Source organism: Notolepis coatsorum, assembly GCF_963971535.1.
Source record: "Notolepis coatsorum genome assembly, chromosome: 9".
In the NCBI taxonomy this organism is placed as follows: Eukaryota; Metazoa; Chordata; class Actinopteri; order Aulopiformes; family Paralepididae; genus Notolepis; species Notolepis coatsorum.
This window is the reverse complement of record NC_140173.1, coordinates 136,666,636-136,680,937: the sequence shown is the minus strand read 5'-3', so window position 1 is coordinate 136,680,937 and position 14,302 is coordinate 136,666,636. Positions and strand designations below refer to the sequence as shown.

Sequence of the window (14,302 nt, the reverse complement as noted above, 5' to 3'; positions counted from 1 at the left end):
TTGAACGGCACTACAGTGGGTTCTCCTGGGATACCCTTGGCCGGACGAGGCAGCTGGATTCTACCCCCCCCCCCTCCTACTCCTGTCGGCTTACAAGCGACCGGATTAACCCCCTCTAGTGTATCCAGCCTATAATCATTAAAGTATCATTGCTGTTATTCCTTAACTATTCCAGGTCGTATATTTACCACCTGCGCCTTCAGAGATTGGACATTATCTATTGATATACCGACGAATACTCCTTGCCATAAAAGTGCATACTATTTCAATTCATAAATGTAATTAAGTGATTAAGTGCTTATTCTACACACCATCGCTGTGTAGGAAATAAAGACCTGTTTCTAATTCGTACATTTGTGTTGGATCCGTTTCATCTACGTGAGAGTGTTCATGATAATATATTTATGCCGAGTACTGGGTGGCCGAATATTAAGTACAAAGGTAGTGGTAGTAAGTATCATATCTAGTAATACAGTCAGGGAATTGTACCCCTCAGTTACAACCTGAAATTATTCAGTTTTGAGGGGGGGGGGACCCCGCATATATCAGTATCAGTTGATATCGGTATCGGAAATTGGACAATATAGGTATATCGGATATCAGTTAAAAAGCCAATATCGAACATCCCTAATTATTACCGTTATTATTGTTATTATTATTCATGGTCATATTATCATTATTATTATTGTTATTATAATTATGGTAATGATTATTATTATATTATTATTATTATTATTATTATTATTATTATTATTATTATTATTATTATTATTATTATTATTATTATTATTATTATTACCGGTATATGGTATGAAGCTGTAAGGTGCACTTGAGCTGACCATTATGTTAAAATAAATATGAAGTTTGGAAGGTGGCAGGAAACATACGTTTTCTTCATCCTGCTCCCTTTCGGCCATGGGTGTATCATGTAAAAAAAAAAAAAAAAAAAAAAAGATGTTGGTGATATTGTGCAAAGATGAACTGTACCCCCATGTACGAAACAAAATAAAATGAATGAATGAAAAAAACGAATGAAAGAATAAATGTGTGAATCATGAATGAATGATCATTACATTTATATAGCGCTTTTCTAGACACTCAAAGAGCTCCCCACAATGTAGGGTGAAAATTGCCTCCTTCACTACCACTGGTAGCACCCGACCTTGGGCTACGCAGGCTCAATGGCTGCCATACACTGGCACCAGGCACACATCACACACAATGCTGAATGGCTCAGGAGGCAGGGATTGATATCAGCCAATTAAGGGGGGGAGGGATGATTAGGTGGCCTTGATGCAACACTAGCCCATCCATCTACATGCATTGCACACACATCCACATGCACACACTCACTTTAAACAAACACTCACCTTAGACACTTTAAACACTTTTAACACTACACCATATTTGATCTATTTATTACACACATATTTGCACTATATCCATACCAAATCTTTGCATTTTGCAAATATTATTTTGTATATTGTATGTTTTGTTGTATAGTGTTGGACATTATTCTTTTTACTATTTTTCTTTACTGTATGACGCACATTCTCAGGGGGCTCATATACAGAACCAAGCATTTCACTGTAATGTGCATATACTTTTTACGTGACAAATAAAACAAACCTTGAAAACTTTAACTTGAATCATAAAAGGGAGGAAAGGGGGACACATGTGTTAGTGATGAGTGGATAGGGGAGAGGGGGGCTTTGTGTTCAGATGGATGATGATTAGGTCAAAGAGAGAGAATAGAGCTCATCACTGCATTAAGTGAGTGAGCAACTAGGAAGATGATTGAGTCGGGGAATTTGTGTCAGTGAGTGAGTGAATGAAAGACAAGTCAGACCTTGGTCAGGGATGAGTACTCCTCTTCTGATAAGCTCCTCCCTCGTCTGCCGAGTAGAGATCTTCCTCTCTAGGACTGACACATGACCACAAGTCAGACGATACTACATACTGTACAGCCATTACTGCCCCTCGTGTTCTTCATGTGCAATGAGCTGGGCAATATATCCATATTCACAGTTTATCGTCAGTTATCGTATTGTTGTCTTATTGTGGTTGTATACTTTTGTAAATCTTACACAATGTGGACGTCTAAATGATGACCACTAAAAACGCTAATATTACGTTCGATTTCCCACAAAATGATTTCTGAAATATTTGAGAATGTCATTAAGAAATTACTACTATCACACATTTTATTACCATGCGGTCCAATAATGATCAACAGATTACATAATCTAACATGTGATTTTACATTATGAAATCCTTTCGGAAAAGGAGAATGTCTAAAAACCTTAAAGGATAACTCCACTATTTTGGGAAATTAGCTTATTTAACATCTTCCCTGGAGTTAGACAAGAAGATGCATACCTTTTTTGTCTCTGTGCGTGCATTTTAGCTTTGGGAATAGATGCTCCGTTAGCATAGCTTAGCTTCATCACTGGAAGTGAGGCAGGACAGTAGCCTTACAGTGCCTTACAGTGTATTGCAAGGTCTGACATTGACCAAACTTGATATGCATGACCTTGGTGGGCTCTAGGTCAACTCCTGAAAAGGGGGTCAATGTCAGACCTTGCAATCAAAAGTTAGGGGCGCACTGAAATTATGGCAAGGGTTATTAGCCCCCTAACTTTTGATTGCAAAGTCTGACATTGACCCCCTTTTCAGGAGTTGACCTAGAGCCCACCAAGGTCATGCATATCAAGTTTGGTCAATGTCAGACATTTACATTTACATTTACATTTAGTCATTTAGCTGACGCTTTTATCCAAAGCGACTTACAAGTTCTGTGCGACAAGACAGCAAGAAGGGTATAACTCTATCAGCTGAGTAACAATGTTCATCAAAGTGTTGCGTGTTACAGTGTAGGTTAGTTTATTAGGACCTTGCAATACACTGTAAGGCACTGTAAGGCTACTGTCCTGCCTCACTTCCAGTGATGAAGCTAAGCTATGCTAACGGAGCATCTATTCCCAAAGCTAAAATGCACGCACAGAGACAAAAAAGGTATGCATCTTCTTGTCTAACTCCAGGGAAGATGTTAAATAAGCTAATTTCCCAAAATAGTGGAGTTATCCTTTAAGTCTAAACGGTGCACCTGAAGGTTTCAGCATTTATTTCAGGGCTTGTACATGATGCACGTGGGCGTGGCCCCCATTGAGTTTGCATTGGTTTTGAGTAGGGATGTCCGATATTATCGGCCTACCGATATTATTGGCCGATATCGGCATTCAAATGTGATATCGGAAAATATCGGTATCGGTTTTCAAAAAAAGATTTTCTTTTTACATTTCTATAACCTTTATTTACCCAGGCAAGCAAGTAAGAACAAATTCTGATTTTATTTATTGTCAAAAGTATGCATAATGTTGTGTTAATTCCACAACAAGAGATATTACCTGAAATTATTCCATTTTTGGGGGGGGGGGGGGGGGGGACCCTGCATATATTGGTATCGGTTGATATCGGTATCGGAAATTAAGAGTTGGACAATATCGGTATATCGGTATCGGTAAAAAAGCCAATATCGAGCATCCCTAGTTTTGAGGCTAACTAGCCAGAGCTTCTATTTACACAATGAAGACCACCATGGATTGTGCTGAGGAAGGACTCTACCCTTCGGCATCATTGGTAAGTAGGAAATAGGGCTAGAGGTCCCATATTTTGAATGTACCCTTTAATGCCTTTCACTAGCTTAAACCATCTGCTACACAGCAGAGCATGATGACAGTGACTTGCTGTCGAGCTGAGCGAGCCAGAAAACACACACGACAGTTAAAAAAAAAAAAGAGCGAGAACACTCGTCTCACCGTGGACCCTGGAATTATATGGGTCATATCATTCATAATGTAATTCTAGAGAGGACCTATTGATTCTGAAAGCCATGCGGATGGCAGAGCAACCTACTGTACATCACTATCTGACACCCTGCTAATCAAATCTTTGTTTGTGCAGGAAGAGCGATGTATTGCGAGCTGGCAGCCCTCTCTCTGCCTCGGCACTGTTGGAGCGGATCTTTTCTTAAGGCTTTTTAGTTCATATAAACAGCTGTCTGCTGCCTAAACATCTATGAATTGTTAAATGTTTAACTATGTTGATAATATAGTCCTAGCTTTATGTATAATCGGCAAGGCAACTGCACAGTTATTTTGTCTGTAAAACTGTTATTTCCTGAAAGATGATAAGCACATCTCTGGTACAACACGGTCTCATCAGAAAACGTGAATAAAGTACTAATCAACCACAGGGGGGAAAAGTGCATAATGTACGTTATGTTATAGCCATAAGTAATATTTATGTCTTATATAAGTAATATATTTACATTTTGTATCGGCGAAAGTCTAAAACAGCGCAACCGGGAATCGAAACAGTGATTGTGGTTGTAGGTGACTGCTCTCACCACTAGACTAAACCACCCACCCTGATACATACCTAGAAATACTATGATTAAGATAGAAAGTTAGGGTTAAGGTTAGGGTTGGGCATCGTTTGGATTTGAACGATTCCGGTTCCGATTCCGATTCTCCATTTCGATTCCTGTTCTAAACGATTCTCGCTTCCTTCTTTGAGGTGCAGGTCAAAACAGGTCACAGCTTATTTCGCAGGAGATTTATAATTTTCTTTTGAAAAATCTTAAATTTGTTTCATACTATTCACATTGTCAGTTGACTTGATACAGTTTCATTTGGTTGCTGTACTGTAACTAGGGTATTAATTAACAAAGTAAAAAAATATATATATAAGAATCGAAATGCAAATATGTTACTTCCGGTTCCAGAACCGGAAGTTAGGAACCAGTTCCTATTAGAACCGGTTCTCGGTGCCCAACCCTAGTTAAGGTTAGGGTTATGGTTAAGTGTGGTTAAGGTTAGGGTTAGGGTTTGTGTATCTTGGTCAGAAAGGTGTGTCTCGTTAGTCTTGAGGTCACGGCACTTGCCTCCCATGTGAGCATCCTGGGTTTGTTCCCCAGCAGAGGAACCCAAAAGTTTTATGAAAACGTTAAAAGTTAAAGACTTTTGAATATGTAATATAATGTACTTATTTAATATGTACACATTGTACATTTTCATAAATATGTCAATATATTACTTATGGCTATAACATAATGTACAATTATGTACGTTTTTTCCTGTGGTCCATAAGTACTTTATTAAAAAATTTGAAATGAGATCGGTCTGGTAAGTATGAGAGGTGCTTTACTGTACAGTATGTGGGAAACTCAAGTTTTACAGATTTGTCTATTAAATCAACAATTTGTCAACTAAAGTCCTTGACTATTAGTTGACTAGGAATTTCTTTCTAGTTGAGGACCATTACCTAATGAAATTCAACCTTGCTGTTCTTTTGTCAACTCTACAACTTGGACTGGACATAGTTCATCTTGAATCCGAATGAATCTTTGTGAACAAAAACAATAAAACAATAAAAGAATATGACCCAGGATGTGACACACATATAGACACATGTTTGCACATACAAACTCACCGGCGCACACATGCACGCACCAAAGCCTTCTTTATAAAACATTTGTTTCCAATCACTTAATGTGAGTGACGAGACAAGAGGCATTTCATTAATGCTTATATGCGCAATAAATGAACTTTTACCTTAAGTATGTAAGGCTGAGACGATATGCCATTTGGAAATATAGATTATTTTTTAATTATTATTAATTATTATTATTATTATTATTATTATTATTATTATTATTATTATTATTATTATTATTATTATTATTATTATTATTATTATTATTATTATTATTATTATTATTATTATTATTATTATTATTATTATTATTATGTGCAAAAAAAATTAAAAAAACGTTTTAAAATACCTTCAAGATTCAAGATTCAAGATTGTTTATTGTCATATGCACAGTTAAACAGACAGTTTGCCATACAATGAAAATCTTACTTTGCTAGTCCGCCCTTCACACAAAATCACACAATACTTAACTTAAACATATTTAAATACAAGTGAGTGCTAGAAAATAAGGTGGGGGGGGGGGGGCTAGGCATTCAAGAGCCTGATGGCCTGTGGGTAGAAACTGTTTGTCAGTCTCGTAGTTCTGGCTTTCAGACTCCTATATCGCCTGCCTGATGGCAGGAGGTTGAAGAGTTTGTGTTGGGGGTGTGTGCTGTCCTTAATTATGTTATGTGCTCTGCTGGTGGCCCTGGTAGAGTAAATGTCCTGTAGTGAGGGGAAGGCTGCTCCAGAGATGTACTGAGCAGTTTTAATCACTCGCTGGAGTGCCTTCCTCTCCTTAGCAGTGCAGTTTCCATACCAGACCGTGGTTGAGCTGGTAAGGAAAGGACACTTTTTCTTAAAAAAGAAAAATATATATTATTTAACGTTTGTGTGTGTGTGTGTCACATGCACTCACTGTAGTTTTTGCGATGCTGTAGTTGGCCCACGACACACACACACATGCAAACTAACGTTAACTCATTCCCTGCCAACAACGATTTTATACGTCCGCCAATCGTTGAACGCCAACCACGTATATATATATATGTTATTTGATCGTTATTTCTTTTATTCTCTATTTCCAATCGTTATCCATCCAGGGAGCCTGTGTTACCATAGGGAATGAGTCTGAGATCGCAAAAGTCCAATACCTGGTGGTATGCGGCCGATGTTGCACTTCCTTTGAGACTCTGTGTATTGAATAGTTTTCCGATTCATTATGCTGTGGTGGGTTATGTCGTGCCCCAAATGGACATACGATCTACCAGATGGCAATCAAATAATTGGAATATTCTTTTTGGAATCCCACCGGCCACAGGTAAGAGCAATTTAACGTCAATTTCAGCTTGATTGTGCCTTGTTTTCATAGCGTATGGGGTTGTACTAACGAATGCCGTTATTGACAATCAATTAATCAGAAACGACCCCCCCCCCCCCCTTTCATGCATTCATGATGGAACATAATACCGATCATATGCATTTGAATTTTTAAGTGTAGCGTGTGTAGGGACGAAATGCCAATGGATTTAATGTAATACACGTATCAGGCTATTACTAGCCTCCCAGGAATTACCCTAAACCGCTCTAAAACCATACTTATATTCACCACGGTATAAAACGGGAATGTATGGATGGAAAAATTATTTCTTTTTCAATGGGCCATAGTATTGCATCCATAGCTAGAATATAGAATATAGTTATAGCCCTGCAAACAAGGTGACCGACCCCATTGGTTTAATGCGTGGCAGCACATAGCCATATCCCGTTCCCAGCGTGGCAGAGAAAGAGTTAAATAATATTTATTTGTATTTTTTAAGAAATCTTTTTTTGAAACTTGCAAAAAGAGATAACTTGCACTTATCGATTTCACGTAGTTATTGATAATTATCGATACATCGATAAGTGGTCTCAGCCTTACAAGTAGGCCTCCTTTACAACAACTTTATGAGCCATGAGTGAAATCATTACGTTGGAGAGAGAGGCAACAAGGTTTACTGCAACGTGCAACGATCATTTTTTGTTGGCCAGAATTGTGAAAATTGTGTCATGTCACATGCAAGAGAGCTCCTGGGCACAGCATGCTGACTTTGTACACAGGAAGTGAATAGTAGGAAGGGATACCCCAGCACCCAGAGAGGATGAACTCTGGAGCTTCTTCAGAGATTTGATTGAACTACTTACTGGTCCACGTGTATAATATGTCTGGCCTCGAGGCATGGCTGTAATCACATACAGTACATCTCTCTCTCTCTCTCTCTCTCTCTCTCTCTCTCTCTCTCTCTCTCTCTCTCTCTCTCTCTCTCTCTCTCTCTCTCATTTATAATTTATAAAATATGAGTACAGTTAAATATCAACACTATATAAATGCCGCTCAGTACAAATGAATACAGCAATCTATATATCTATTTGATCAATTGTATAACATACATCGATATATCAATATCGAAAAAGTAATTTCAATATAGCCTTCTGATTATCGTGATTTTTTTTTTCCCATATCGGCCATGACATGCGCGTACACGCACACACACGCGCGCGCGCACGCGCGCACGCACACACACACACACACCCTTTGGAGAGGTCCTGGAACTTGTCGCTGGTCTTCTTCCTCCTCCACTTCCAGGGCTTGAACAGTTTTCCCAGAGAGGACAGCTTGCCCCGCGGCTGGCGGGGTCCCGGGACGTTCTGGCCAGGCGTGGCGCTGCCCACCACCACGTCACAGTTCGCCGGCGATGTCGACTTCTCCAGCCCGTCAACTAGGTGGTGACACACAAAACACACGCGTTTCAATCCTTTATTTATCTCAACATGGAAAAAGGTATGGGAATGTAAACATTGTTTACAAAAAAGACCTTTCAGTTACATATCTGCTCAATTGACAACCAGGTTGAAACATGACATAATCAGGCAGACAGAACGATAACATACGGCATCCGTTTTCCAGAGAACAGAAAGCAATGTCTCCTCCACATACTGTGTAGCTGCCAATGACAGCAGATACTGAACCATTTGCACGCACGCACGCACACACACATACACATACACACACACATACACACACACACACATACACACAAAATCAACTACAAATCACGTGTCACACATGCAGAACACACAATATTCATAGTATTGTGACGGTATTTAAAAGCAACATACTGATAAGAATGTACCGTACTTAAGCCACTATGAGTCTTCAGCACTGCTCTAGCCTGCTGGTTTACAAGCTGGGCATTAACGTCAGGTAGGTGTGGTATCAGAGTTTTACTGGTCAACACACTGACAAACACTATAGTCTCTGTTTAACTATGTCAAATGGAAACTTGCTGAATCTCCATAGCAAAGCAGGAATATGATTTGTGTGTGTGTGCGTGTGTGCGCGTGTGTGTGTGTGTGTGTGTGTGTGTGTGTGTGTGTGTGTGTGTGTGTGTGTGTGTGTGTGTGTGCGTGTGCGTGTGTGTGTGTGTGTGTGTGTCTGTTGGCTAAATCCCTAACTCCTCCTCTTCCTGTTGGAAAGTTAGAAGTTCTGGGAAGACTTCAGAATACTGAAAAGAGAGCACGGATAGAGGAAATGGTGTGTGTGTCTGTGTGTGTGTGTGCCTGTCTGTTGTGTAAGCATGAGAACTGTGTGTGTGTGTGTCTGTGTGTGTGTGTGTGTGTGTGTGTGTGTGTGTGTGTGTGTGTGTGTGTGTGTGTGTGTGCGTGCGTGTGTGCGTGCGTGCAAGAGAGAGAGAGAGAGAGAGAGAGAGAGAGGATGATAGGAACAAACATGGAGGTGGTGTCTGTATGTACATACACAAGGACACCAAATTCATCAACAGAAATGACCTGAATCATAAATCAATTGAAACTGTATGGGTGGAATCCTATTCGAAAGGGCGAAATCCCTACTGGTTGGCACAGTCTACAGGCCGCCAGATCATAGTGGCTTTTATGATACAATGGATGGGTGTTTAGCTGGAGTTGAGGATGTAGACAAAATTCTTATTGGAGACTGGAACACGGATATGCAACGAAAAGATGCACCCGTCTTCAAGGCCTTCAGTAGGTTTTGTGATCTGCATGGCCTCAGCCAGCTAATCACCCAACCCACACGTGTATGTGAATCAACTCAGACTACCATTGACCTCATTCTGACCTCCGACAAGTCCAAGATCTCAAATAAAGGGGTTATAGCATGTGGGTTAAGTGATCATTATATGATATTCTGTACCCGAAAAAAACTAAAACAAAAGGCTGGCTGCCACAAAACAGTCACATCTAGAGACCTCAAAACCTACTCTAGCGAGGCCTTCAACCTTGAACTGGAGAGTCTGGACTGGTCAGATGAACTCAATGGTACACTGGTTGACGAAACATGGCTTGGTTTCAAAACCAAATTCTCAGCAATACTAAACGACATGGCCCCCCTAAGAACCACCAGGGTAAAAAATCGCGCTGAGCCGTGGATGCACTCCGAAATACTGGCCGCTATGAAAACCAGAGACAAAAAATGCTCTGAGTTTCGTAAAAGTCAGTCAAAGCTTACTAAAAGCACGAGCAGTGAACTCCAAGCCCACGTGACTGAACTCAAACTAGAAAGAAACAGACTAAGAAACGACGTAAACTCCATGATCAAAACTGCAAAAAAGAATTTCATCAATGACAAAACTGAGGAAAACAAAAACAAACCACGTGAACTTTGGAAATTACTCAATAATCAACTAGGATGCAGTAAAAAACTTAAAACCAGATTCTCAAACATAAACATAAAAACTGACAACACGCTCATCACAGACAAGCTGGATGTAGCCAATTACTTAAACATTTTCTTCACAAACATAGCCACAACACTGGTAAACAAACTACCCTCCCACTCAGGGCTTTATGGGGTAGAACACATAGTAGCTTTCTACAAAAACCTAGGGGTCCGCAAGGACGACTTCAAGCTGGAAATGGTAACAACAGATGAGGTACTCAATAAACTGAGCGCCCTCCAACCTAACAAGGCCACTGGCCATGACAACATCCCCTCCAAATTCCTCAGAGACTCAGCAGCCGCCATCACACCAATCATCACACACATAATAAACCTCTCCATAAAACAGGGACACGTCCCCAAGGACTTCAAAATTGCGAGGGTGACCCCTCTGCACAAAAAGGGCAGCAAATTAGACCCAGGCAACTACCGCCCTGTTTCTATTTATTCTCACCTCCATCTCGAAAGTCATGGAAAAAATAGTCTACGAACAGGTCGAAAAGTACCTAGCGGAAAAAAATCTAATCTACGAATTCCAATCTGGCTTCAGAACATCCCACTCCACTGACACATGCCTTCTCTATTTGAATGACCACATCAAACAAGAGGTGGACGCAGGCAAATACTGCGGCATGGTCATGCTGGACCTACAAAAGGCCTTTGACACGGTCAATCACTCCATTCTGATTGACAAGCTAAAAGCAATTGGTTTTGATAGTCTATCAGTGAGCTGGATGCAATCCTACCTTGAGGGGAGGGAACAGATGGTGGAGGTAAACGGTACCCTATCCCCCCCCCTCACAGTGAGCTGTGGTGTTCCACAAGGAAGCATACTAGGACCGCTACTGTTCCTAATTTATGCAAATGACATGTCGTCAGCTTGTGACTGCAACTTGTTCCTGTTTGCGGACGACTCAGCCCTGCTGGTCTCTGACAAGAACAAGTTACAGGTTGAAAAAACCCTCAGCTCGGAACTAGGCAGAATCTGCATATGGCTCGCTGATAACAAACTATCATTACACATGGGCAAAACAGAGTCCATTCTCTTCGGTTCAAATAACAAACTCAGCAAGACCGACGGCTTCTCAGTTACAGTGGGTGACAATATTGTCACAAGGAAAGATGAAATTACCTACCTGGGGTCCATCCTAGAGGCTAATCTCTCCTGTGACAAAATGGCATCCAATGTAATAAAAAAAGTCAACCAACGAACTCGATTCTTGTACCGGATCTCCTCTCTGGTAAACAAGAACACCCTGAAGACTCTGGCAGGAGCACTCATTCAGGGGTACTACGACTATGCTTGCACCTCATGGTACCAAAGCACCTCAAAGGCGCTAAAAACAAAATTACAAACATCTCAAAACAAACTGGTCAGACTACTGCTTGACCTTACTCCTAGAACCCACCTCACCCCTGCCCACTTCGACAACCTAGGATGGCTTAGAGTAGACGACAGAGTACAACAACTTGCAATGGGCCTGGTCTACAAGATACACTACACGACCAAGGTACCCATGTACATGTCAAAATACTTCCCAAAGGTCAGTGAATACCACGATCACAACACCAGAGGGAGCTCCACAAATCATGTCAAACCCAGATTCGGCTCAAATAAGGGACTAAACACGTTTCGCAATTATGCCACATCAATGTGGAACGCCCTACCCAAAGCTGTAAAGGAATGTGGATCACTACCCACTTTCAAAACCTCTCTCAAGGGACACCTACGGGAGACTGCAATTCAACACTGGCCCCTGTAAATATCCTAACCCAATCATTCCAACCCCCTCCAATGTACAGTCATTTACCTAGTATGGTTTTGTCAATAGTTCAATGTACAATTGTGTTTGTTTGTACAGTGTCTCCTCCCCCCCCCCCTCAATGTACAGTGTTACTTGTTTATACAGTGTGCCCCCCGCCCCCCCCCCCCCCCCCCAACCACCTCCAATGTAAATTACCCAGTATGGTTGTCAATATCCCAATGTACCCAACCCCCCCCACCCAACCTCCAATGTACAGTTTCTACGTCAAATGTATATACTCCCTTTTCTTGACTCCTTCTGTATCACAAACAGTACTGTATTTGCAAATCTGGTATGTCATAAATGTATAGATGTAGCAGTACTGACTATCTGTATGTCATGTATGTCATATATGTCTATATGAATTGAAAATGGGGGACCCTGATGGAAACAAGACAAACGTCTTTCTCAGGTCTGCATCCCCTTAACAATTGTATGTATTGAGCCGTACTGTATTGTACCCATTCTGCAATCTGTTAAATAAAGTTTTCATTCATTCATTCATTCATTCATTCATTCATTCATTCATTCATTCATTCATTCATTCATTCATTCATTCATCCTCAGTCTAAGGAACAGGGAGGAGTTATGGCTGCTGTGCACAATGTTTTCCCTGCGACACTGAATCATATAGGCATACTGCAACTGTGTGTGTGTGTGTGTGTGTGTGTGTGTGTGTGTGTGTGTGTGTGTGTGTGTGTGTGTGTGTGTGTGTGTGTGTGTGTGTGTGTGTGTGTGTGTGTGTGTGTGTGTGTGTGTGTGTGTGTGTGTGTGTGTGTGTGTGTGTGTGTGTGAGAGAGAGAGAGATTGAGTGAGAGTGAAAGTATAGATCTGTGAGTGTCTGTACTGTATGTGTCAGACAGTAGGCCTATGTTTAGCTATCCTCTATTGAGTTTAGACAGGCCTTTCCACACACACACAGTTTTTATTTTTTTAAACCACCTTCATCGTGCCAGTGCCGAAACACTCTGCCATGAGCCTCAATGACTTCTGCCCTGTTGCACTCACCCCCATCATCATGAAGTGTGCCTCTTCTTCCTGAGGAGACTGAGGAAAGCCCACCTGTCCCCTCAGATTCTGATTCACTTTTACCGGTGCGCCATAAAAAGCATATTCACCAACTGTATCATGAGTCTGAGCCTGCAAACGGGTAGGGTCCCGGTTCTGTGGAAAACATCCTGTCTGGTGCCGGTACCCAAAGCTGGGCGCCCGGCCGTGCTAAACGACTACAGACCGGTGGCCCTTACATCTCACATCATGAAGACCCTGGAGCAGCTGCTTCTCCGTCTATCGAGACCACAGACTGTCCATGCACTTGACCCCCTACAGTTCGGGTACCAGGAACATGTGGGTGTGTGGATGACGCTATCCTACATGCTCCACCGCGCTTACTCTCACCTGGATGAGCCGGGGTGGCTATGTGAGGATAATGTTCTTTGACTTTTCGAGCGCTTTTAACACCATTCAACCTCCCATACTTGAAGACAAGCTCAGAAAGATGGGGGTGGATACCGCCTTCACTTCCTGGATCACGGACTACCTGACAGGACGGCCACAGTTCGTCAGGCTGGGTAAATGCGTCTCTGGGACAGTGGTGAGCAGCACCGGGGCCGCCGCGCAGGGGACCGTCTTGGCTCCTTTCCTGTTCACTCTTAACACATCAGACTTTAGCTACGACAGTGAGTCCTGCCACATCCAGAAGTACTCTGATGACACTATTATAGCTATTGCGGCGTGTGTGAGGAGTGGGCAGGAGAGGGAATACAGGGACCTGGCGGGAGCCCTCGGTGCCTGGAGTGAGGAAAATGGCCTCCTTCTGAACACCTCCAAGACCAAGGAGATTTATCCAGTCAACATAGGAGGGAAAGACATTGAGATGGTGGAGTCCTACAAATTCCTGGGTGTGCACCTGGATAACAAACTGGACTGGTCTCTGAACACCGATGTCCTCTACAGGAAGGTTGTTTTTTCGGCTCAGGTCGTTTGATGTGTGCAGTGACATGCTGTACATGTTCTACCAATCAGTGGTGGCAAGCATTGTTTTTTATGCTGCAGTCTGCTGGGGAGGCAACATGTCAGCCAAGAACACAGGGCGGTTGGACAGGCTGGTAAAAAAGGCTGGTTCAGTCCTTGGCAGGACTGTGGACCCACTGGTTGTGGTGGAGAGGCGCACACGGAGTAAGCTGCAGGCCATCATGAACAATGACAGCCACCCTCTCCACCACACCCTGGCAGGACAGAGGAGCAGCTGCAGTTGACGGCTCATATCGCTGCGATCGCGGAC

The 14,302-nt window shown here is 42.0% G+C and overlaps 1 protein-coding gene across 2 annotated transcripts in view; it reads right to left on the bottom strand.

Annotated features, from left to right (window-relative positions):
- phactr2 (phosphatase and actin regulator 2) overlaps positions 1 to 14,302 on the bottom strand; it is a 97,877-nt gene that overhangs the window by 58,228 nt on the left and 25,347 nt on the right. For both annotated transcript variants that reach the window (XM_084321458.1, XM_084321459.1), the window contains exons 2-3: positions 8,051 to 8,234; positions 1,850 to 1,926 (exon numbers count right to left, since the gene is read on the bottom strand). In XM_084321458.1, the coding sequence (XP_084177584.1) occupies positions 1,850 to 1,926; positions 8,051 to 8,234 (261 nt within the window). The remainder of the gene's footprint in view (positions 1 to 1,849; positions 1,927 to 8,050; positions 8,235 to 14,302) is intronic.